At 37.5% G+C, this 22,568-nt stretch overlaps 3 protein-coding genes across 8 annotated transcripts in view; 2 read left to right on the top strand and 1 right to left on the bottom strand.

The window, feature by feature from the left end:
- Positions 1–16,241, bottom strand: part of LOC125225866 (arfGAP with SH3 domain, ANK repeat and PH domain-containing protein) — a 115,922-nt gene extending 99,681 nt beyond the window's left edge. For all 4 annotated transcript variants that reach the window (XM_048129740.1, XM_048129741.1, XM_048129742.1 and 1 more), the window contains exon 1: positions 15,917–16,241. In XM_048129740.1, the coding sequence (XP_047985697.1) occupies positions 15,917–16,042 (126 nt within the window). In that variant the 5' untranslated portion in view covers positions 16,043–16,241. The remainder of the gene's footprint in view (positions 1–15,916) is intronic.
- Positions 16,242–16,719: 478 nt separating this feature from the next.
- LOC125225389 (biogenesis of lysosome-related organelles complex 1 subunit 5) lies at positions 16,720–18,135 on the top strand. 2 transcript variants are annotated; one of them, XM_048129089.1, is made up of 4 exons: positions 16,720–16,781; positions 17,152–17,234; positions 17,322–17,510; positions 17,962–18,135. In XM_048129089.1, the coding sequence occupies exons 1-4, from the start codon at positions 16,760–16,762 to the stop codon at positions 18,133–18,135; spliced, it is 468 nt and encodes a 155-aa protein (XP_047985046.1). In that variant the 5' UTR covers positions 16,720–16,759. The 2 variants fall into 2 exon arrangements, with proteins under 2 accessions (XP_047985046.1, XP_047985045.1); XM_048129088.1 differs by lacking the exon at positions 16,720–16,781 and adding an exon at positions 16,796–16,941.
- A 5-nt stretch (positions 18,136–18,140) lies between these two features.
- Positions 18,141–19,645, top strand: LOC125225388. Of its 2 annotated transcripts, XM_048129087.1 has the most exons (3): positions 18,141–18,384; positions 18,424–18,834; positions 19,250–19,645. In XM_048129087.1, the coding sequence occupies exons 1-3, from the start codon at positions 18,141–18,143 to the stop codon at positions 19,570–19,572; spliced, it is 978 nt and encodes a 325-aa protein (XP_047985044.1). In that variant the 3' UTR covers positions 19,573–19,645. The 2 variants fall into 2 exon arrangements, with proteins under 2 accessions (XP_047985044.1, XP_047985043.1); XM_048129086.1 differs by having other exon boundaries at positions 18,141–18,834.
- Positions 19,646–22,568: the final 2,923 nt, after the last annotated feature.

Genomic DNA, 22,568 nt, shown 5'->3' with positions numbered 1-22,568 from the left:
TAGTAACGACCGCGCCGCCGCAACTGTTCTTTGTTTTTAGTTCAGTGTAATTCCGTTCCCGCGAACTGTTTTAAAGAACGTATCCTTTAATTCTGATTGCTTTTTAACAGTTCTCACTCGATAAACGTTCGTTTAATTGAACGAAAAAGATCTCAATTAGAACTCAGAAACGCTACGAGCTAAAGTCGCTGTTTATGTTAATTACGGAATTGTTAAAACAAATTCAGTTACGTCCCTCGGTTCTTTGTTTTAGTTCATAAAATAAGAATGAAGCTGTTATTGCGAGAATATCAATTCGATTGCTTTTTAACTGGAGAATGCTCGAGAGTACTCGTTTAATTGAACACTTGATCTCAATTTGAACTCCAATGTACCTCTACGAGCTGATCGCTGTTTATGTTAATTACTTAATTGGTAAACACAAATTCAGTTACGTCTTCGCTATTTATTTTAGTCATAAAAATAAGACTGTGAAGAGTGTTGCTATTAATATTTGAGAAGTAAAATGTTTGGTGAATCGAAAAACTTTAAAAGAGCGCATTGCAAAGCTACAAAGGCAAGTTACTAATGCTTTCAATGACCAAATAATAAAAATCGCTGATGGTACAAATTTGCCATTCAAGTAAAATAAACTCAATCCAAACGCAACTTCGTAATTACAAGATTGGGCATTTACCACCAATTCTACTTAAAAAAAAAATAGATTCCTAGCTCAAGAAAGGGATCAGTAAATTAGGTAATCTCTTTGAACCGGGCGGGCACATGCTTAACAAGATGAGCGTTCCTAATCCACAAAACAAAAACAAAGGCAAGTGGGTCAGTCGGCTTGTAAATATATTATTTGAATATATTACCGGAAGTTACGTAATTGCTAACGTTTATGCACAAGATAATGATAATAAGCAGATTCGCTTTCTCGGTTGCATTCGCCGACGCATGACGAAGCCACTTGCGAAAGGAGTCGACACAATTGCTAACAAGATTTATTTACATTAGCTACTTGTTACATACTACGTGCGTGGTTTTATTATTGGGTCAGGCGTAGAATTAGGTTAATACTTGTCTTTCCTGTTGTGTGTATTCGCTTCATACATCACGCTTGCCTTGTTCTCGGTATTTTTTTAAGATTTCGAGTAAAGATAATCCTTTGAACTTGGCTGGATACGCTGCCGCGTGTCTAATTTCTCCGAGTAATAAATACTCTTATGTTTCATATAATAAATACGTAACATTTACCTGTCAAGAATATTATCTTTCTCTCAAAGCAACCCAATTATGAATATGAGCAACTTCACATAGGTATGTTCCGTTCCGAAACAGTGAATCTGGGGCTCAGTTCATAGAGCAAAGGGCTCGGTGGATATTTGAAAGTAGAACGGAATTGGGGGCTATTTTTATGTCGCTTTGGAATAAAACAGTGTATGGATATAATTTAATTTTAGTTATGTATGTATGTATGTATGTATAAGCTTTATTGTACATAAAGGAAACAAAAGAGACACAGTTACAGAGTCAGTAATATACAATGTAGGCGGACTTATCCCTTAATGGGATCTCTTCCAGTCAACCTTTGAGGAAATGAGTAGAAGCGAATTAACGATGAGTGACGAATTCAAAAATGTACAACCACTAAAAGAATTAAATGCAAATTTTGTATACACATGGTAACAAATATATACATATACAATTACATTAATACACCAATATATACATATATAATAATATAATAATAAATAAACAAATACTCATAAAATATATATTTATATAGGTACTTAGACCAAAAAGTATATGGATATTAATTCGAACCACAAAGCAAGACAATAAAAAAAAAAAAATAGATAAAAATTAAAGAAAAAGAAAAAGAGAGAAAAAAAAAAAAACAATCCGATAAAAAAAAAAAAAGTGTCGGAAAGCCATAGTTTTTTAAGGTTATTCTTGAGTGCTGCTACAGATTGGGATTGCCTCACGGACACCGGTATCTCATTCCACAATTTAGCGGCATAGACAGAAAAGGATTTTCTGTATGTCCGCGTCTTATTGGGTGGAATTGCAAGAGCAAGATTGGCGCTAGATCGCAAACGGTGATTACTGCCAGCAGCCAAGTAACTAAATCTTTCGGAAAGGTAGCGTGGCGAAGACGGATTAAATAAGACATTAAAAAGCAGTGACAGGACATGCACGTCTCGACGACGGCGAATCGGCAGCCAGCCAAGCTGAGATCGGAACTGGGATACGCGATCAAACTTACGCAAACCATAGATGTAACGGATACACAAGTTTTGCAACCGCTCGAGTTTGTCAAGCAACTCCTCACTAAGGTCCAGAAAAGCGATATCACCGTAATCTAACAAAGGAAGCAACAATGACGAAGAAAGTGTTATTTTTGTTTGAAGTGGAAGAAAATTTTGTAAACGCCTCAGCGAGTGGAGAGACGCAAACACTTTATTGCTAACATCAGCGACGTGGGCTGACCAGGACAAAGTTTGATCTATGGTGATACCCAAGTTTTTCACTGTAGCGGAAAATGGGATAATTGTTCCATCAAAAATTACGTTGGGTACCACCATTTCCGACAGTTTGGACACAAAGTGAGGGCCACCGATGACAATCGCCTGCGACTTCAACGCATTCACTTTCAACCCAAACTTGTGAGCCCAGAGACGTATTGACTCAAGGTCGCTGTTGATTTTATTGACAAGATGAGGAAACTCGTCCATGCTAGCCGACGCGTAAATTTGCAAATCATCCGCGTAGAGATGAAAACAACACTTTAAGGATTCAGTAATGCCATTAATAAAAATTGAGAATAGGAGAGGAGAGAGTATCCCTCCCTGGGGAACACCAGCAGACAGATCACACCAATCCGAAATCTTGTCGTCGACCCTGACACGCTGGCGTCTCCCAAAGAGGTAGTTACGGAACCAAGATAAAGCCGTCTGTGACACATTAAAAGTACGAAGAATATGAAGAAGGATATCAAAATCTACTGTATTAAAAGCACTACTGAAGTCCAAAAGTACGAGAAGCGTAAGCTTTTTATTTTCAATATTAAGACGAATGTCATCGGTAACCTTCACCAGAGCCGTGACAGTACTATGCCCGGGACGGAAACCCGACTGAAAGCGATTCAACAACTCATGCCTGTGGAAATATGAGAGAAGGTGGTTATTAACAAAATGTTCGACAATTTTCGATAACACTGGGAGGATGGATATGGGACGGTATTGGGAAGGTGACGTGGGATTAGAAATTTTAGGAAGGGGTATGACGTGAGCTAATTTCCACATAACAGGGAATGTACCGGAAGTAAAGGAAAAGTTAATGATTTCTGATAGAATTGGAGCGATTGAATCCGCCACGAGCATAAGCATATCCAGGCTAAGATGGTCCTCACCGACAGCCCTCGTCTTAACATTTTTTAACAATGAAATAACCTCATGTGGAGAGATACTGACAAGAGTAAAAGAAGAAGAGTCAGGGACAGGTCTAGGAGCATTATCAAGAGAGGATAGAGTTGCTTGTTTGACGAGAGGATCTAAAGTCACCGGAGATGTGCTAAAGTGCTGATTCATGAGATCTAGATCTAGAAAGCCCGTGGAACGATGAGGAACTTTGCCCAGCCCAAGTGACTTCAGAAACTTCCATAACTTGAACGGGGGCAGTTATCAATAGACTTATGAATGTAACGGCGCCTAGCGTCTCTACAAGATTTGTTGCAGCGGTTCCGCAAATTAATATAGCTATGATGGTTCTGCACTGTAGGATCCGCTCTAAATCTGACTCGCGCTTTGTCCCTCCTGGCCATAAGTGACTTGATATCAGGTGTAAGCCACGGTGCTGGAAAATGCCTCACCCGCATCGGCTTCAGTGGAGCATGTTTATCGAAAATCGCAAGCAATGTGTCATTAAAAGTCCTTAACTTCAGATCAACGTCAGCCAGACCACGGATCTTATGCCAATCAGCCTTGTCCATGTCATCGTATAGCGCTTGCAAATTGATGCTACGTAGGTCCCGACGCAATACAATCTTATGCCTTTGTTTGGGAGGCCGAATTTTAAAGGACGCATAAATTAGATCGTGACGCGAGAAGCCAGCAGCATTAAACTGTCCATGAGAATCTACTAAATCGGCAGAGGAAGTTAAAATTAGATCTAAGAGTGATGGAGGGCCGTTATGAGGGAAGTGAGTAGGGGCGAGAGGCAAGATGTCAAGGTCTAGCGAAGTAGCTACCGACTGCAGTTTAAGGGCACGGGAATCATTTTTGATGAGACAGGTATTAAAATCCCCCATTATTATACGATGGTCGAACTGCAGACTTAGATCCTCCAAGGTTCTCTCTAGGGTGTCAAAATAATTAATGTGACACGAGGGACTGTAGAAGACACCTAGGAGAACCCTGGAACGATGCAAGGAGACCTCCAGAAAGAGATACTCGGCCGAGTTCGTGTAGACCGTAGGTGACTGCGCAACCACTTGGCAACTCAAGTCACTTTTCAGGTACACGGCCACACCACCGCCCCGTACCGCACCCGACTCACCGTCCCCAGGACCGGTCCTGTCATTGCGTATCAATCGATATCCGGGCAAAGGGTATAGGACAGAAGGAAGCGACGGCTTCAGCCAGCTTTCGGAGATAAGTATAGCATCAACATTGCAGGAGGAAAAAGAGGCAAGAAGGTCCGGGTAATGAGCAGGTATGCTTTGCGCATTTATATGTACCACATTAAAACATTTTTTTGAATTAGCAAAGGTGCACTGCAATCGGTCGCCCAAATTAGGCAAGTCTGAGGCATCACTCAAGGAGTCATAATGACTAGAAGATGACAGGGAGAAGAATTCACTCTCAAGGCTTACGTTAAACAAGTCTGACATAAATGGTTCGAATATAATATGATACTACAGTATATAAACAAACACAAAATATATATAAACACAAAATATATATAGGTATATACTATAATAAATAATAAAATATGCTCTTAATGTGTATGCAAAACCTAAAACTAGCTAACTAAAATCTTGAGATCAAAATACAACCTCATTTGCTCGCCAGTAGTTACAATAAGACACTGGACCTCCAAAAAAATACACCTATTACTACTCATAATACAAAACACTCAACGGGAGGGAGGACTAAGTTCCGTTTAATTCGGCAACCCGAACCCTAAAACAAAACACAGTGTACAAGTTTACACAAAAATGGACCTTTACCAGGCGGGCCGTATACTTGTTTGCCAAAAAAAAAAAAAAAAAATAACACCTCCGTCAAGCAGAAACGAAACGCAATGTCAATTTTGACAGATGAAGTGACAGTGACATATTTAAGCTACTTAAAAATTTGACTGAGTGGTAGCGACAAGGAAATAAAAAAAAAATACTATACAACAATGAAGGTACTTGAGAAATATTGATTAAGGAGAAGCTATTATACCGACAAAAGATAGCAAACCGTTATCAAGAGCCTTAAACAGCATGGGTCTTCCTAGGGTTACGTGCCCGCTTAGACTCGACTGGCTTCACCTGCGCCTGCTTCGATGTCTTGGCAGCTGCAGCGGGTGCCTCGCTGGCGTCACTCTCCGACGTAGAAGGACGCTGCTCAGCAGTATCTCCTACAGCATCAGGCGGAGAGGGCAGCGACTTAAGCTCCTCGAGTGAAGTGATTCTGTGCCTGGAACCATCATGGCACTGCACCACTACCTTGCCGTCGTTTGTCCAGCTGTCCTGAATTCCGAAGACCCGTCTAGCTTCTAGAAACACTGCATGCCGGGACGCTGTTAGAAATTCGGAGAGTGTCTTGCCGGAACCTTTCAACTTCCTCTTTGCAGCCCATACAGCATCCCTGGCCCGCTGACAAGAAAACTTGACCAAAATGGGTCTTGGCTTGGATTTGCGGGCTCTACCAAGGCGATGACAGGCTACAAAGGAGTCCACCTGAACATCCTGAACCTGCAGACATTTAAACGCAGTAGCGGCTATCTGGGACACATCCTCGTTTTCTGTCTCCTTGACACCGTGAAGAAGCAGGATGCTCGAGCGTGACCTGGTTTCCAGCTCCTCCAGAGTTGCTAACACAATGCTCATCTGTAGTTTTAAGCTCTCTATAGCTTTCCAAACAAAATCCTTGAAGGACTGATAGTCAGCGGGAACCGAAGTGAGATTTGTACCTTGGGAGGCTATTGAGCTTTCAAATGATGCCATCTTCGAAGAGACCAATTTTTCCAGCTCGTCCATATGGTTGTGAAGCTTCTGAATGTTATCCATCTTGAGCTTGCTGTTTAGATAAGTGAACCCCAGAAAGTTGACCTTTGAAGCTTATTAAATATTTTGTGCACAAAGTGAAAAAAGAGTTGAGAGTAACTGTGGGTGGCAGCAAGGTGTTAATTATTGCATGTAAGTTTAATTTTTTTACTGTAGACTTCAAGATTTATTTTTAAATTAATTTAAATATAGAGCACACAATAGAGCTGTGTTGTTTATTTGCCTACCCACCGCAAAAAAAAGTTATTGTATTATACCTAATCAAATTGGATGTATTGCATCAGAATGGATTTCAGTTCCTTCTACAGTAAAAATAACTATAAAGTTCGATAGTAATTTAGCCTGCAGTCTCTTTATGTGTCCTTATCTTCTAGACCATTTAACTCTACTGCCCGCATCGCATAGTTGCGTCTTCAGTTGACTTTCCAACAGAAGGCAAAGAGTCAAACTGTAGCACAAACAACTCTAATGAGGTTGTATTGTACACGTACATACTCGTACCAAAACAAGAAAGCACAGACTAAAGAAGGGACTTGCGAAGACCGTGCCCGATCCAAACACAAATATTGACGGCGAAAGTTGTTGACCTTGTAACCTGATGTGGCATCGGAGATTTGAAAACTACTTTCGAGACTAACGTCTTAGCCGTATGTTTAGGAATGGCAGCTGTCTGTGCTATAAAGTTAGTCAGAAAGTATTGAGGTAGGATCCCTTACGTATGAAAATGCAGATTTTTATTTGCTTTCACCTCTCAACGTCACTACTTGAGGGTAATCAAATTGCATAGCTGTTTAATTTAACAATTTACCTATTTTCTAGTGTTGAAGCAGGTTTTAATTTGCATCGTTATACATTCAGAGGAAAGTATAAATATTGCGCTGTTTTTTTTTCTAATTTGTTCATTAAACAAGCTTACGTCATGTTTCGATACAGAAATCCCTAATGAAGGAATTCCTAGTTGACTACTTGATGAGATGACACTAACACTACAGTACAGTCAAAGCCCAAGAAGAAAAAGCAGGAAGCCTATAATGGTTGATTGTTTTATATTTAGGTACAGTCAGTCACAGAGAAGTGACTTCCCGGTTTTCCCGTTCATTTCTATGCTATCAAATACTGCTGCTACAAACTTCTGTTTTCATGAGAAAGTGCTAAGGGAATATTATTGCTGACTGTACATGAATCAAGCATCCAATGGGTACACAGGTTTGCAAAGTGGCATTTACGGTAAGTTAATCACGTAGATCGGATATGTACGCACATAATTATAACCACAAAATTAAAATTTTGAAAAAACCCCCGACCGCGACATAGTGGACCGATTTTCATGAAACATGGCTAAGAACACTCCCGACTAACTCAGCTTTCAAACAAAAAAAACTAAATCGAAATCGGTTCACCCGTTCGGGAGCTACGGTGCCACAGACAGACACACACACAGACAAACAGACAGACAGACAGACAGACAGACAGACAGACAGACAGACAGACAGACACGTCAAACTTATAACACCCCGTCGTTTTTGCGTCGGGGGTTAAAAAGAGAAAGTTGGTGAGAAAACGTAAGTAGGTACCTGGTGCAACTTGTTTAGGGACTTTCGTTTTGTTTATCGTGATTTAAGGTCAACTTTGTACAAAGTTAAACCATATTAAATATGTCAACGACTAGTAAGAATACAACTTACGACAAAATTTTTCGATTCGAAGTATATTCATACCTACAATCATTCATATTAATGAAATTTTAAAGCCAGAATATTAACATAGGTATGCGCTTAAAGTAGGTAAATGAAAACCATCAAAACGTTACTAACCAAGAGGCATACCTACTTTCGCATTACTAAGAATCATAACCATCATAATAATGATGTAGGTAAAACAAAGCTAAAGCCGCAAACTAAAGTAAGGTTGCATAATAGCTTAATGCATGCCAAAACTGCACCGTGCATACTCCCTCGTGATAAAGTTGCTTGCACTTGAGCACGCCACGTCAAAAGCAGGTAAGTACTTTAACTTTGATAATAATGCCTTTGAGTGCTCTTGTGTAAGACGAGTTAAAATCTTGAACACGTGGGCACGTATCTTCAAAAGATCAAAGATCTATCGATAGGTGTAAGAATAGATGTTGCCCAAGATTGGAACATCATACTAAAATTACTGGCTAGAAAGTGCACATTTCAAAGGTATCAAGGGACTGTCTCGAAATGAACTAAAACTGATATAGAGTTCAGGTTTTGCCAGGACCAAATCCTTTGTTATTTCGATCACATCTCACGTCGCCCGCCAGATAGCATGGAGAGAATAATTATGACGGGCAAAGTTGAAGGCACGAGACGAGACCTCAGGCCCTCTACTATATGGTGCGTTCAAATTACTGCACCCATGAAATTAAAACTGCACGAGGCCATGCGCTTGGCGAGGAACAGATGCCTATGGAGGGATCTAGTCTTCAACAGAATGACATGATGTCACGATCCTCAGCATTGAGGGAACGACTGAAGAAGAAGAAGATATAGAGCTGTCTGGTGAAAAGTAATAGAGGTTCTGGCATGTGACAAAACATTCGCGATTTAAGAGATTCTCTAATTACACATATAATTAACGACTAAAAATACTTAATAGTCCAAAATATACCCTTCTAACGTTTGTGCTAACACTGAATATATTTTGATAATAAAATACTTACATACATTAGTCTATTTATTTTACTTTTAAGGAAAAAATTGTTGCGACTAAGATAACTTTTTTTATTCGTGTAGGAAGCTACCTGTTTTCTCGAAGTTCAAAAACAAAAATAAGTACTTTTTTAACTAACAAAGCAGAGTTACCTACGGTTCAAAATTCGAGACGGACATTTTAGAAAACTACCGGCATCCATCAAAGAATCGCTAAACAATGAATATATTTTGTTGTCTAAAAAATGTCCGCGCGTAAAATCTTAAGAGTCTTAAGACAATACAATGGACGTTTGAAGCACATCGAATTAGAGACGAGACGGGTACAAAACGCTTTGTTAACAGATTTATAAAGGAATCCGATTATGCGTTTGTTTTTATATTTTACAGAGTTATAACGAGAGTTTATAAATTAGTCTATTGTAGGGTTCATGTTTTTTTATCATGACTCACGTTTCTATATGTGAGTGCACTGTTGCTGCATGTAAATACAGTGGAAACTGGATAAGTGGAACCTGGGTAAGCGGAAAACCTCTTTAAGTGGACCTAAGTTCTCGATCCCAGTCCCTTAGCAACGAAATTCTATAAGTGGAATTTTGGGACTTCTTTCGCGGTCCATTTTTTCGTAAATGTCTTATTTTTATCTTTTGCAACTGGAAGCAGTCGTCTCCGAAACCTCTATGAGTGGAAAAGCTTGGCGTTATAAAATTTGTATTTATAATAAACCGCCACAAGGAGGGCAGTTTGTTTCGTCAACATTATGGTTTGTGTTTTAACTATATAAGTTGTATGAGATTACACATCGTTCAGTTTTGTTTTACCTACGGTGCGGTGTCGAGCTGTTAGATTAAGCAATGCCTAAGCACACAATCATATATGTGTTTATCTCTTAGGGATAAATGAAAAAAAAAAATCGGACTTTTTCATTAAAATGCAATCGGTATATTGATTTTGTCTAAATAAAAGTTATTTCATAACAAAGGAAAGGCATTGTTTTAGTATACTCGTAACAGTATTGGGGATTATTTACAGTATTGCTTTTTGAAGTCAGGATTTTGTCACTTATTTTTTGTTAATTTATATCTACATGCATATTAAATAAAAGATACATATTTTTTTGCCGACTCTTAGTCGCCGACTAATCGCCGACTAGCAATGTGACGGATAGTCCTCTATTAGTCGAGACTAGTCTACATCCCTAGTCTTAAGACAAAAACGTTTTATTTGAACCTGGTTAAGTGGAAAACTGGATAAATGGAAAACCTGGATAAGCGGAACTAAACAGCCGGTCCCTTGCGATTCCACTTATACAGTTTCCACTGTATTTTTGAATACCAAAGGAGGATTAAAGCTGTTCACTTGTGTAGTATGTGATATGGATATGGTCAGCACTGTAGTAAAAATGCGTTTGTGGTATAAATCGGGCCCACCTCTAAACTTTCTTCAAAATTTTGGCCCCCTTGGCTTCAAACTTTAATATGAAGGGATCTTGAACTCTACCATACTGGTTAGCCGAAGCGATACGTTTAAACACAGCACAACCCTGGCTATAGCGCGTAACACCTGATGCAGCTGATAAATGAACCGGCATCCGCCGTGAGTCATTGTTCTTATGCGCTTTCGTTACGTGAGCTCTTGTAATGTCCTACTTAACATAATTACACTCGTTTAAGGTAGACTGGATTTGTATAATATATAAGTTATATATTTTGCTGTCTGAGTGTCCACTACACAAGCTTTCTTGAGTTTACTTACTGTGAAGTTTAGTCAGTGTGTGTATAAATGAGAATTTAATTACTAATTACATATTGTATACTTCCATGCGGACCGTAAAATTTCTATGTAATGTTTTGAAGGTATTTTTGTAGCTTGCTTTGATTCACATATGCCCGTATGCTGAAGTTGTATCTTCTTGAATTACAGATGACAAATTATAATCATAAAAAGCTCAATTAGATAGATTTATTAAAAAACTTGAGTTTTCCAAACTTCTTTTGAACTTGGCAACTTTTGTCGGAAGCTACGGAACTCTAAAACCGTATACATCTTTTTTACGTCGGTTTTGGCAGCGGGACCCGACGCGTTCACATGTGGTGACTCATCCTGTTTCGACTTACAACATGCAAGTGTCACAGATGGAAGAAAGTGAGATAACAAGGTTGTGTTTTATAAGATACCGGTCTTTTACCGATACGTTAATTTTTAAACTGTGTAGTTTTTAATAAAATTAAAATGCGTTAAAAAGAGCATCTGACGATTCAGTGACATTATTTAGTTAAAATGTACACTTTTTTGTGTCAGTGTACTCGTACATAATGCACCAATAGATTGTTATGTAAAATGTTGCCAAGACGAGACCATTAACACTCGCCAGTCAATGCTAAAAAGTAAAACTGTCGCTTTGCTGAAAAATGTAGACTGCAGACACTGCAGTCTAAAGTGAGCAAATACTCTTACAATACAAAGATAGGAATTAATTTCAGCTATCGTCTAATCTTTATTAATCTTCTTACAGCGTAATACTACTTTCATCCACGTACACTTTAATCTCTTTATTGTTTTTATCGAGCACTTAGCGAGTTCTGTTCCGACGAAGATAAAGTATCAATTTGCAAAGTTTGCTCCGTTTAGTAGTTGGCACGGAGCCAAATGTTTAAGTGCTAACTTAGTTATACGGTCATCACTTGGTTCCAATTGGTCGTCTACACTCTACAGTGATTGTTATGGCCTTCTGACCTAGCCGACATTAAAACGACACGTACATACATAACGACAGTGTAAAATCTTTGGTAAATTTTACTGCCCAGATCCATGCACGGGAAGCATGGTCGCGCGATAGACGATAAAATAGCAGGCCGTCCCTATCGCACTATTTGTAAGTGCGATAGGGACGGCCTGATATTTTATCGTCTATCGCGCGACCATGCTTCCCGTGCTGGTGATGTTTTTCCCAAATATCTTTAGAACAAAGGGTAATGGACATTAGCGAAATGTTGTCGAAACCTAAAAGGCAGTTTCTTTACAATTTTTTTGACAGGCTGTCTTTTAGGGTCCAACGGCAAATTGACATTTGACTGAAATAGGTACTCTGTTCCATAAATAATCTACCCATTTCCCCAGGTGTTGAAATTACGAGTAGATAATAGAACAATTAGGGACAATAAGTAACTAAGTATCTTGATGTAAAAGCCCGTTCTGCGCGACGCCCTAAATTAGTAGGAAAGCCCTTATTACTGAATGCTTAATTTTTAATAACCCCCGTACCCTTTGCGCCTAATTGAATAGGCGGGGACGGCACAGAACCAGCGTAACGGTCGAGTACTTAATATACTAAAACACATGACATACCATCTTAAAGACGTCAATTAACGACTAAAACAGTGTTATTCATATGCTGTAATCGAGTAGTTTAACAATTGATCATGGTTTTTTATTCTGCATTAAGCATTTTGAAGTTGAACAATAAAGAACGACTGTCGGAGGTATCTGTCGCCTTTGGTTATAGATTGTGGATAATACATCCGCATCCTTGACGTTTTGACAATAAACTCTAGTACATATACATACTTACGATGATATCTACCTACAAATGTGCGCAAATTACGAATGAAACTGATAAATGGTTTAAAGGATCACTCAAAGTTTGTCAATTCTCCTATTATTGTGTACACCGATATGACTTTATCAATTCCTTCATAGAAAGTCCTTATTACAGAACACTTAATTTTTAATAACCCTGACTAATTGAGCAGGCGTGTAGGGTAAAGCGTACCGTTTGAGCACTTAATACACCGCAAGTGACATTTACCCTTAAACAGTAATTATTTATTAACAACCCTCCAAATGTTAGTTTATTACACGTGATGAGCGATAAGTGATAGCTTTGTAAACTTGTTTTAGGAAAGAAAGGTCGGACCGGACATGTTAGCGGTTATTCTAGTTTCGTAACACACAGAACTTCATAGATAAGTATTTTTAGAAAACTCGCGGTTTTCATGACGCGATAGGTACCTACATAATAGACCAAGTTATAAGACAATGCAAGGGGCGATACCTAAAAGTTATAACAATCGTTAGAGTTAGCCGGCCCGTAAAACATCGAGAATTGTATCTTTCTCAGATTTCGAAGTCGCAGTTGGGATTTCTTTGTGTATAGTGTACAAGACTACAAGTATTATAAATAATTTAAAAAATCAAATAGCCAAAGAATCTATCGTTAGACCTAAAGTATTTTGACTTCTAGACTCTAGAGGGTCAACTATAGCAGTAAGTAATTAAGAAATAATAATATTTAATTACAACAACTTAATGTTACATTTCTAATAACACTGACATTAACTAGTACCTTTTTTTAATTATGCGTAACTGAAAAGGTCTCCACTCAGCTTCATAAAACCTTTTTAAAAAAGCTTCATAACTTTCGTCATAAACCTTTTTGTTTGTTACTTTCGAGTTTCATTTCATTCTCAATATGATATATCAAATTAAATAATATAGATAAGATAGATGGAAGTAGGATACTTGATTACTATGTTGTAAATATTATAGATACAGTTATTTTAGCAGTGGGGGCGTGACGGCAAGGTCGCGCTCCCGTCGCCCACACCAGCTCTAATCACACGTATGATCACGAAATCACACTCAATCAAAGGTCCGTAATAGTTATATTTACACATTGGTGAATGGTGTAACAATGGCTATCGAATCGATATGTCGGCAGCCGATCGTAGAATCGGCATATCGTAAGGTACCCTGTCAGGGAACCTGTGTCGGAAGGCTGTGTATTTAATGTCTATACTCCCAATAAAACAGAGGCCCCAAACATCAAGGGACAAAGTAAAAGTCTACGCTTCGCTTACGTTGGTATGGCGCAACGGACGTTGCCACGCCGCCTGAATGTAATTCAAATCTAACCAGAAAATATAAATGGCGACCTAATGGACTATTTTCATGAAACATGGCTACGAATTCAGCTTTCAGACAAAAAAACTAAATCAAAATCATTCATCCGTTCCTACAACAGACAGACACACACACAGACAGACAGACAGACAGACAAACAGACAGACAGACAGACAGACATACACACAGACAGACACGTCAAACTTATAACACCCCTTCGTTTTTGCGTCAGGGGTTAAAAACGTCTTTTCAGTACATTTTGTATAGGAAGGACGTAAGATGCGCCCCAGGCGGCGTGGCGGTGGCGTGGCGCGCGCCGCGCCGCCTGGGGGCGCGTCTTACGTCCTTCCTATACAATATGTACTGAGTCCGTTGCGCGCCCCGAGACACGCGACGCTTAAGTGGGAACGCTGCCTTACGTTGGTATGGGCATTGTACTCCGCTGCTCTGAAGAACATATGGTAATGGTGTAGCTACGAGTTGCCCTGAGCATACCTACAACATCGAGGGCGGTGGGAGTTGACCCACCACCTATTAATTATCGACGGCTCAGAAGGACCTGAAAGAGATAGGAGTGGGCATCACCGTAGCCCAGAACTGGGAACAGGGGAAAAGACAGACAAAGAGAGCCGACCCCAGATAACAGGATAAGGATTAGGACAAGAAGAAATAGGAGGATATGAATAGGTTCGTTAAGATGCCCGGAGAACAAACTAGCGTTAGCGGGGCTCCGTCCACTCAGGGACCGGACAAATTTTCACGATCCACGATATGCCTACGAATTTTACTATCTGTTGGATGTCTGTGAGGATCTTACGTACGTAACTACATAGAAAAGTATGATTTAGGTAAAGTTACGAGTTCAATGACTCGTAGAGTGTAGGCAAAGTTTATTTGAGTCATTTAGGCATTTTTTACTAAAGGCTAGCTCTGCTCCGAGCAGTCAAACGCGACGAGCTGGGTTATATCTCATTTTACTTTAAAATCTCTACTCTCTTCGTTAAACTATTCAGTGTGTACCATAGCCTGCAGTCTTTCATTTCGGGGTGCAGCAGTGCAATACACTAGGGCCGCTGGATATTTTGTACAGTGAGATGCAAAACTCCCTATACAGAATGAAATTCATTCATAAAGCAATTCTGTAGTTGAGTACGCACTATAGAGCCGAAAGATAACGTACTCGTAGTGCCAGGGTAGATATAGGGGGTTAGGAAGGAACCTTTGTTGCCTTTCGGTACAGAATCTTCAACGAGTGGTGACCGAATATGCTCAAATTACGGCCTGTAAAATAAGTCGGACGCCAGCTTTCATCGTAATGGTCACTTTCTGATTCTATGAGATGAGATAAAACTGACGATAAAGAGGTGAACTTTTCTTACTTATCAGTCTTTTAGCTAAGTTTGCTGCGTAGGTTTCGAGAAAATTAGAAAAATCGTAATCACGAAATGCTTCGCACGGAGGTACCTTGTTATTTTTTTTACCAGAGGGGGTCTGGCTACCTGATTACAATTTAGACAAATATTATGATAAAATTATCGATGCTGCTGCTGCTATAATTCCTAAATAAGTACTTATATTCCTAAATAAAAGACAAGAAAAACAAACATAGGATTGAAGAAATTGTTCTGAATGCCATTACAATTGTCATTTCTTTAATGCATCCTATTAGGTACCATATGAATGGAATTATGTTTGCATATTTTCTATTGCAACAAATATTTACTGACATCATTACCGGTAATGGAAGTATTGATGACTAGGTCATTATGAAGATAAACAGCATTTCAAGCATTATAACTTTGTGCTGAATATTTACACTTATTTAGGTACATAAAACATTATGTTGTGATTCATAACATTGCTTACATGAAGTGAATGACTAGGACACTATTTGTTTCGCAAAGAGGTACATTTAAAGTACCGTCGACGTCCTTAAATGACCCAAGTAATTCATTGAGGAAAATCTAATCACTAAGCTAACGCATTTCCTGTTAAGCCAGGCGCACCAATCCCTTATCATGCCAGCTGTAGAATCTCGACATTATTAGGGAACGAATTATTCAAACAGAAGCACTGTTACCTCTTCCAATGCACCGATGATCTGCCGACATTGCGGCATACGCGACACGAATGTGGAAGTCGTCGGCGAATTGTAATCCTCACGAGTTTCCTCGATAAATTCACCAATGCCTATAAGACCCGGCATGGTGATCACTATCACAATTTTTACACACTAAAAAATCCCAAACTTCACATTCAGTTCCGCCTAACACATCACTTAATGCAGTTAACAAACAATCAAACGAAACCTTTAACCACCATTGTCGCCTTCAAAACACTTCTGCGCAAATAAAAACAATATCGAATTCAATCCATTAATTTAACGTACGCCCATCTACTACGCGATGAATGAACTCACTAACTGAATGAACGAAACTTGATAGAACGATTAGAACGAGAAAGAGATTGTTGCGAATGAATGAATGTATTAAATTGATTTCTTGTCGGTCATTCGTTCAGTATTGCTAGAAGCAAAATAAAACTTGACTTATTTATAATAATGTATGTACACACAGTTATTTAACTTGATTTGTTTATTTACAAACAGAAGCTTCGAAAAAAGGTTAGCAGCAAAGAAGCAATGGCTATTTTAGTTTTTTATAAGCAAAGTGGAGATTGAATTTATAAATGGCAACATTATTGTCTAGATTGCGTTTCGTTCATTGCAAGATAATTTGTGTAGTAGTTAACTAATTAGTATTTTACAGCCAGTTAAAAACTCGCGCACTCCACTTTCAACACTATTGAATGAAATAATTTATGTCTATTATATAGTCCTTAGTATAATATCATTATTTGTAGTACATAATAATGTTATGACTTGCTCCTACCCATTGTTATCGAAACGCTATTTGGTAAACCAATGATGACGGAACTGTCACGAGGTATGTACGAAGGGCTAAGTCTTTTTATTTATCTTTAGGAAAAACTGCATGATTTTGCTTATCACTTTCTTTAAAAACTGATCAAATTCAACCCCATTGTGTCCTGTGACTAATAGTTAACTCCTGATGCAACAGTTGTATCGTTACATGAAATTACCAGGTGATCAATTTACACTTAGATTTTACTGAAAGATTTAATCTAAAATGTACTTACTTATTGCAAAAAGATCTTGGATTACATTTACATAATTACAGCACGGACTATATAAATATTCAGTTAAACTTTAGAAACACAATAAACTTGTAATAAACCTCTAATTGGGTCACTACTGTTGTCAAATGTTTGATGTCAAAATTATTTTGATTTCAGAAATTGGTGAAGTTTGGGCCAGATTATTTGATCATAGACCGTTTTTAAATGGAGAAATAAAGTTTATGCTAAAGGAATTCGAGGTAGGAATAACATTTGTTTATGTAGGTGTGAAATTTAACTGCATACCAGAACTCTTGTTAGTTTTATTAAATGAACGTTTATTGTAGGAAAAACGTGGAGACCGTGAAGTAGAGAATTTGTTCTACATTCTTGAGAAGGTCACTGACATTAAAGACAGCCAGGTTGACAAGATAAAGAAAGGTAGTGAGGCTGCATTACCTGTGCTCAGTGAGAAACTAAACCAGGCACTTGAGGTCTGTGAAGCAGTTGAGACTGATTACCTTAAAGTCCAGAAGGTATGTGAGAAATATCAGCTTTGCATGTAATATTCAATTTGCTATAGATACATTTGTGTAGTTTAGGTTATTGTAGTTTGTAAAGGTATGTGTGTGTTTTAGGGCAAATGTAAACATATCCCTGATGTCAAGTGTTCGCGTTTATAATGTTTTGAAATTCTTGTGCTTTTTCTTATGCTATGTGCTTAACTTTTCAATGTCAAATTTAGTTAAAATGGCTGCCGCTTGCAATTAATATTAGTCATAAGAGTTTTGAATGATTCACGGTTATTTTCATTAGACTTATATTGACCGGGATATAGACCGTGATTACCTGGTCTATATCCCGGTCAATATAAGTCTAATATTAGTCATGTCATGCCGATAAGAGTATTTGTGACACCCTTTCTTCACTATATCCCTTTTGCATTTCCATTTGAAATGAGATATAAAATTTTGTTTTAATTTCCAGACTTGTGAACAAAAAAGAACAGAAAATCGTGAAAAGAGACAAAAGGAATGGGATCAGTTCATTGATGATATGAACTTTAAGTGCCAAAGGATAGATAACGCTTTTGAAGAAAAAGAGGAAGAGCTGAGAGATCTCTATGCAGACTTAAACCACAAACTTAATATTACTAAATAATTACAATGGACCAAAAGTCATCTCTCACAGATCCAACCCTTAAAATTTACCCATCAGAGAAGCTTGTTAAGTTCCTCCAAACAATAAAAAGCAATTATGAAATACCTGAAAACATTTTGCAATTCATTAAGTCACACCCCAATAAAGGGAATGACAAAATAAAACTGAAAAATGTAGAACAGGCATATCACTTATCTGACTCTGATGTATCAAAGTTAGAGAAAATTAAAGCAGAGGTTAAAAAATTAGACCTTAAAGTACCTGAAAAGACGGTAATTGGTGATTCACATGATGATAATGACCAAAATGTTGACAATATGCCTAAAAAAGTGCTCAAAGAAAATGGTAGTGGAGACAAAAAGAGGCAATTAGAATCAGATGATACAGAAATGGAAAAAGTTTTACAGGATGGTGATAAAGCAAGAGATGGTCCATTTTTAAAGACTTCGGACTTAGACTGGCTGTATGTTTATCTTAACACCATTAGAAACACTGAAACAGATACCCCATACTTACATGAGCTAATGGAAGGGGTTCACATTGAAATGCCAGAAAACAGTGTTATTAAAAGGAACCCTGTGTTGGAAGAGAGATGTGTAAAACTAAGAGCTCAACAAGAGGCTAGAGACTACAGGAAAATGACAAAAGGTGTTGATAATGTGAGGATCAGGTTCCCTGATGACACCATTGCTTTCCAATGTAAGTATTTTTTTTAATATAAAAATCTCCCTGCTTTGTCATGGGTTAGCTTTGAACCCTCCTCTTGCAGTGTCAGTAACACATCAGAAAAAACATCTACTTCATAATATGTTTTCTAAATTTAAAGCCTCTTTTTAGTTAGCCCATCCCATAGTTATTTTGAATTACAAGTTTTAAAATAGTATAATTTAAAAATTATATTATTTCACAATATGAAATAATATTTAAATATATTCTGGAACTATCAAAACAAGCTTACTAATGGTAACAGTAACAATGATGATTCACAATCAAACCTATGCCCTATGAATCAGTTTAACAATTTATTGATTAAGGAAGTGCAAAATATGATTCTGGTAGGTAATTACGATTATGTTAAAAAGGCATGGTATATGGTAATTTTTTTTTGTTTTAGTGAAACAGTTAAACAGACAGCTAATTGCTATTGGCCAGTTCATCATTTCAATATTTGCTGGATTCCTCTTTGGCTTCCGAGGAGTTGAATGGATGGTTGGCAACCTCGACTTTGGATTCCGGCTGCTCCTTGGAGTAATGTGTGCTCTTGTGATTGCTCTCGCTGAAATATACTTCCTGGCCAAGAAACTTAATGAAGAGCTAAGTGTTCCTGAGACAACACAGATAGGAGGACCTCCTAAGTTTGTTGACCAAGAAAAGTATGGAACCCAAAAGAAAGTTGTTATTAATAAGAGTGTTAATAATAAGGAACATCAAGATTAATATAATATTCCTATTTCTACATAATTTCTTTATGTATGCTATTTTATGTTATTATAGTTAACTGTTTAAATTATTCTTGATTTTGATTTCCTGAGCCTATTATATGAATTTCGAAAAATAAGTAATCAGATTTTAGGAGCCACATAAGTTTATCTGATGATTTACACACACACAAAGAAGTTTATCTGAGTGCTTTTGTTAAGTGTATCTGGCACATTAGTTTATCTGCACGGGTAGCATGGTCACGCGATAGACGATAAAATACTCCCTATCGCACTATTAGTAAGTGCGATAGGAACGGCCAGATGTTTTATCATTTATCGCGCGACCATAATTGCCTGCCTGGTGGAAATGGCTCTGCTCGCGGGCCGTATACTAATACTTGTTTGCCATCGTCGTGCTATAAAATATTTAAGACCAGTCAGCATAGTCTATTGACGCCTGCAGCTCCAAGCATTACCTGCGCGTTGCCAAACCTTCTCTTAAGTGTTCATTGTTTGGTTGACCTGAAAGGCAGTTCCTTTGTCTAAAGAACCGAGGTTCAGAAATAAAATTTGCCCACTGATCTGGCTCTTGCTTTATTCTTGCTGGGGATTTCCAATGCATTTGCTAGATGTTTTTATCGTCACAAACAGCCCATGACACGTCGTGCACTGATTTTATGCATATTGTATGTTCACACGTACTATTAAATCTATTTGTAATATAATGGAAGTATTTTTTCTGCAGACACGTTCTTTTTAATTTGCCGCCTCTTTGTAGTGAAAAAACTTTCAATTCTAAATTAGCTAGATTCCGGGGCAAGGCCAATCTTCTGCTAGTTTCAATCCACGCAGATAGTACTTAATGAAAGCTGTGAAAAAATATTTTGAAAGTAATCGTTTTTTTGAAATTTTCATTTAAAATTGTATTTAAAGTAGTGAAAGAAAATAAGGTCATAGGTTTGTATCATATAGATATTCTTAAGGCATGAATCACATGATTCAATATGTGACTAAAATTAAATAAATTGTAAACAATGAAGTGTCGTGTAAAGGAACGACATAAACATGACTTTTTGTTTTGACATTTTAGTTGCACAACCAGTGTTGCCAGATCTACTGATTTAGCAGTAGATCTACCTGATTTTGAAAAAAATCTACTGATCTACTGCTTTTTTAGTAATTTTTCAAGAAATCTACCTGCTTTTTCCCAAATCGATATTTTTTAGTATAAACTAGGGCTCCCGGTCGCGTCCGTGTTTCGTGTACCCGTTGCCGGGTATCCGTTCCCGTGTTACACGAATCCGGATTTCTGGCCCGTTTGGAACGGGTAATTAGGGACCGTGTAATTAAGGTCCGGGTACCCGTGTAGTCCGTGCGTCCGGATCGACGAACTCTAAAAACCCGCGGGTCCGATCCGTTCTCGACGTATATAAGTAGTGATGCTTGATGATCGTTCGCGTTCTTGGTTCAAGCGAATATGAAAATCAGTTTAAAGAACCAAAAATGATAAAACCTTAATAACTAAAACGAGAAAGGGACAGCGGAGCAATTGTGACTGGGGGACAAATTTTAATTACTCGATTTTTTTCCAAGTTTTACATTTTAGGTATTATTATATAGGGCACGCGTTTTCAGTGGCCTAAATTATTATGATGTCAGAAAGCATTAAACTTGGTATGCACATAGCTTTGACGTTCATAAGAATAAATAGAAGTAGAAACACGCCGAGGAGTCAATCTCTTCCCTCCACTATTATATCCCATTTTTAGCGTTTTAAAATTTTCACGAAAACTTTTTTTTTTAATTTATTTATTTAAAGGTAACATACATTTTACATTTTTAAAGTTCCTATTAAAGGTTTTGATAAGTAAATATTACGAGTAGGTACTTACCAGAAATATGTCTAGGAGAAGTACCATGAAATTCTCTACAATATTTCCATTTTAAGTATATTACTAACAGTCGGTAGTGTTACCCCTACTCATCCCACTAGTAGTTAAACACAAATATTATGCGGGGGACTTAAGCATAATTTGAAAATGATGAGTTAAAGCTATATACCTTTAGAAAATCTTCGCTGGGCTCAGGTGTTCTTGATGGTGGTAAATGATAAGCGGACTGTAGTTTAAAGCTGGTTTACTCCGAATTATGAGAAAGAACAAAGAAAGTAGTACAGTGTCGTTGGAGAGCGGAATAACGACCAGTAACCGTAAGTTTTTGAAAGCTCAAAGCTGTCAAATTTGAATTAAAAGTTGCCATGATGAAATTAATGAAATATGAATAAACAGATTTTGACTTAAGATTAAATGTATACAATGCATTGAATATTTATTTAAAAGTATGCAATTTGAATATAATTCATTTAAACATTATTAAATTAAAACTTGAATATTAGAAACACTTGAATAATTATTGAATTTATACATTTGCATTTTTGAATTAAATTAATTATTGAAATATTATTAAACAGTGAATAAAATTATTTATAAAACTATTAAATGAATTGACTAATATCGATACAGAAAATGAGGATCAAAAATGAATACAATTTTTTGAACGTTTCTGAACACCTTAAAAGACAGTATTGTAGAAAATTTTTATGGAGAATATACTTTTCCTAAATATCGTGATTATAGCTTTCACGGTTTTCATGACAATATAAAAAAAAACTGAAGATAATGATATAAAAAGAGGGAAAAGAGGGGAAACATTGACATTTCGGCGTCTGCGTACTTTTATTTTTTTCTGTTAAGTGTTTGTAAGTTATCTATATACATGTCAAGTCTCATGCTTCTTGTCACACCCTATCCGACTAGCTCAAGTTAAGAACCAGGACTATGGATACATATTCACTTCAAAGTGGTTCCCTCCAAAATAACAAAAAAAAATACCATTCTTAACTAGGTATTTGTAAAACAGCGCGGCTACATCTAGAACTTTTCAAACAAAAGGTTTGTCCATGTCAAAGGGAAGCCGAGTGTGAGGTTTGAGTGTCATTATTATCAGTAAAAA

The sequence above is a fragment of the Leguminivora glycinivorella genome, chromosome 4, assembly GCF_023078275.1.
Source record: "Leguminivora glycinivorella isolate SPB_JAAS2020 chromosome 4, LegGlyc_1.1, whole genome shotgun sequence".
NCBI classification, from domain to species: domain Eukaryota; kingdom Metazoa; phylum Arthropoda; class Insecta; order Lepidoptera; family Tortricidae; genus Leguminivora; species Leguminivora glycinivorella.
Note: the sequence above shows the minus strand (reverse complement) of the source record. Positions and strands in the feature narration are given on the sequence as shown.

What these genes read in the sequence shown, in the direction of transcription:
- LOC125225389 (XM_048129088.1), top strand. Translation starts at nt 16,908, where the DNA reads ATGCAACAGTTGTATCGTTACATGAAATTACCAG. An exon ending in TCGTTACATGAAATTACCAG is followed by an intron (nt 16,942 to 17,151) that starts GTGATCAATTTA and finishes TTTTGATTTCAG; the next exon opens with AAATTGGTGAAGTTTGGGCC. An exon ending in TTATGCTAAAGGAATTCGAG is followed by an intron (nt 17,235 to 17,321) that starts GTAGGAATAACA and finishes CGTTTATTGTAG; the next exon opens with GAAAAACGTGGAGACCGTGA.
- LOC125225388 (XM_048129086.1), top strand. Translation starts at nt 18,141, where the DNA reads ATGGACCAAAAGTCATCTCTCACAGATCCAACCCTTAAAATTTACCCA. An exon ending in TGACACCATTGCTTTCCAAT is followed by an intron (nt 18,835 to 19,249) that starts GTAAGTATTTTT and finishes TTTTTGTTTTAG; the next exon opens with TGAAACAGTTAAACAGACAG.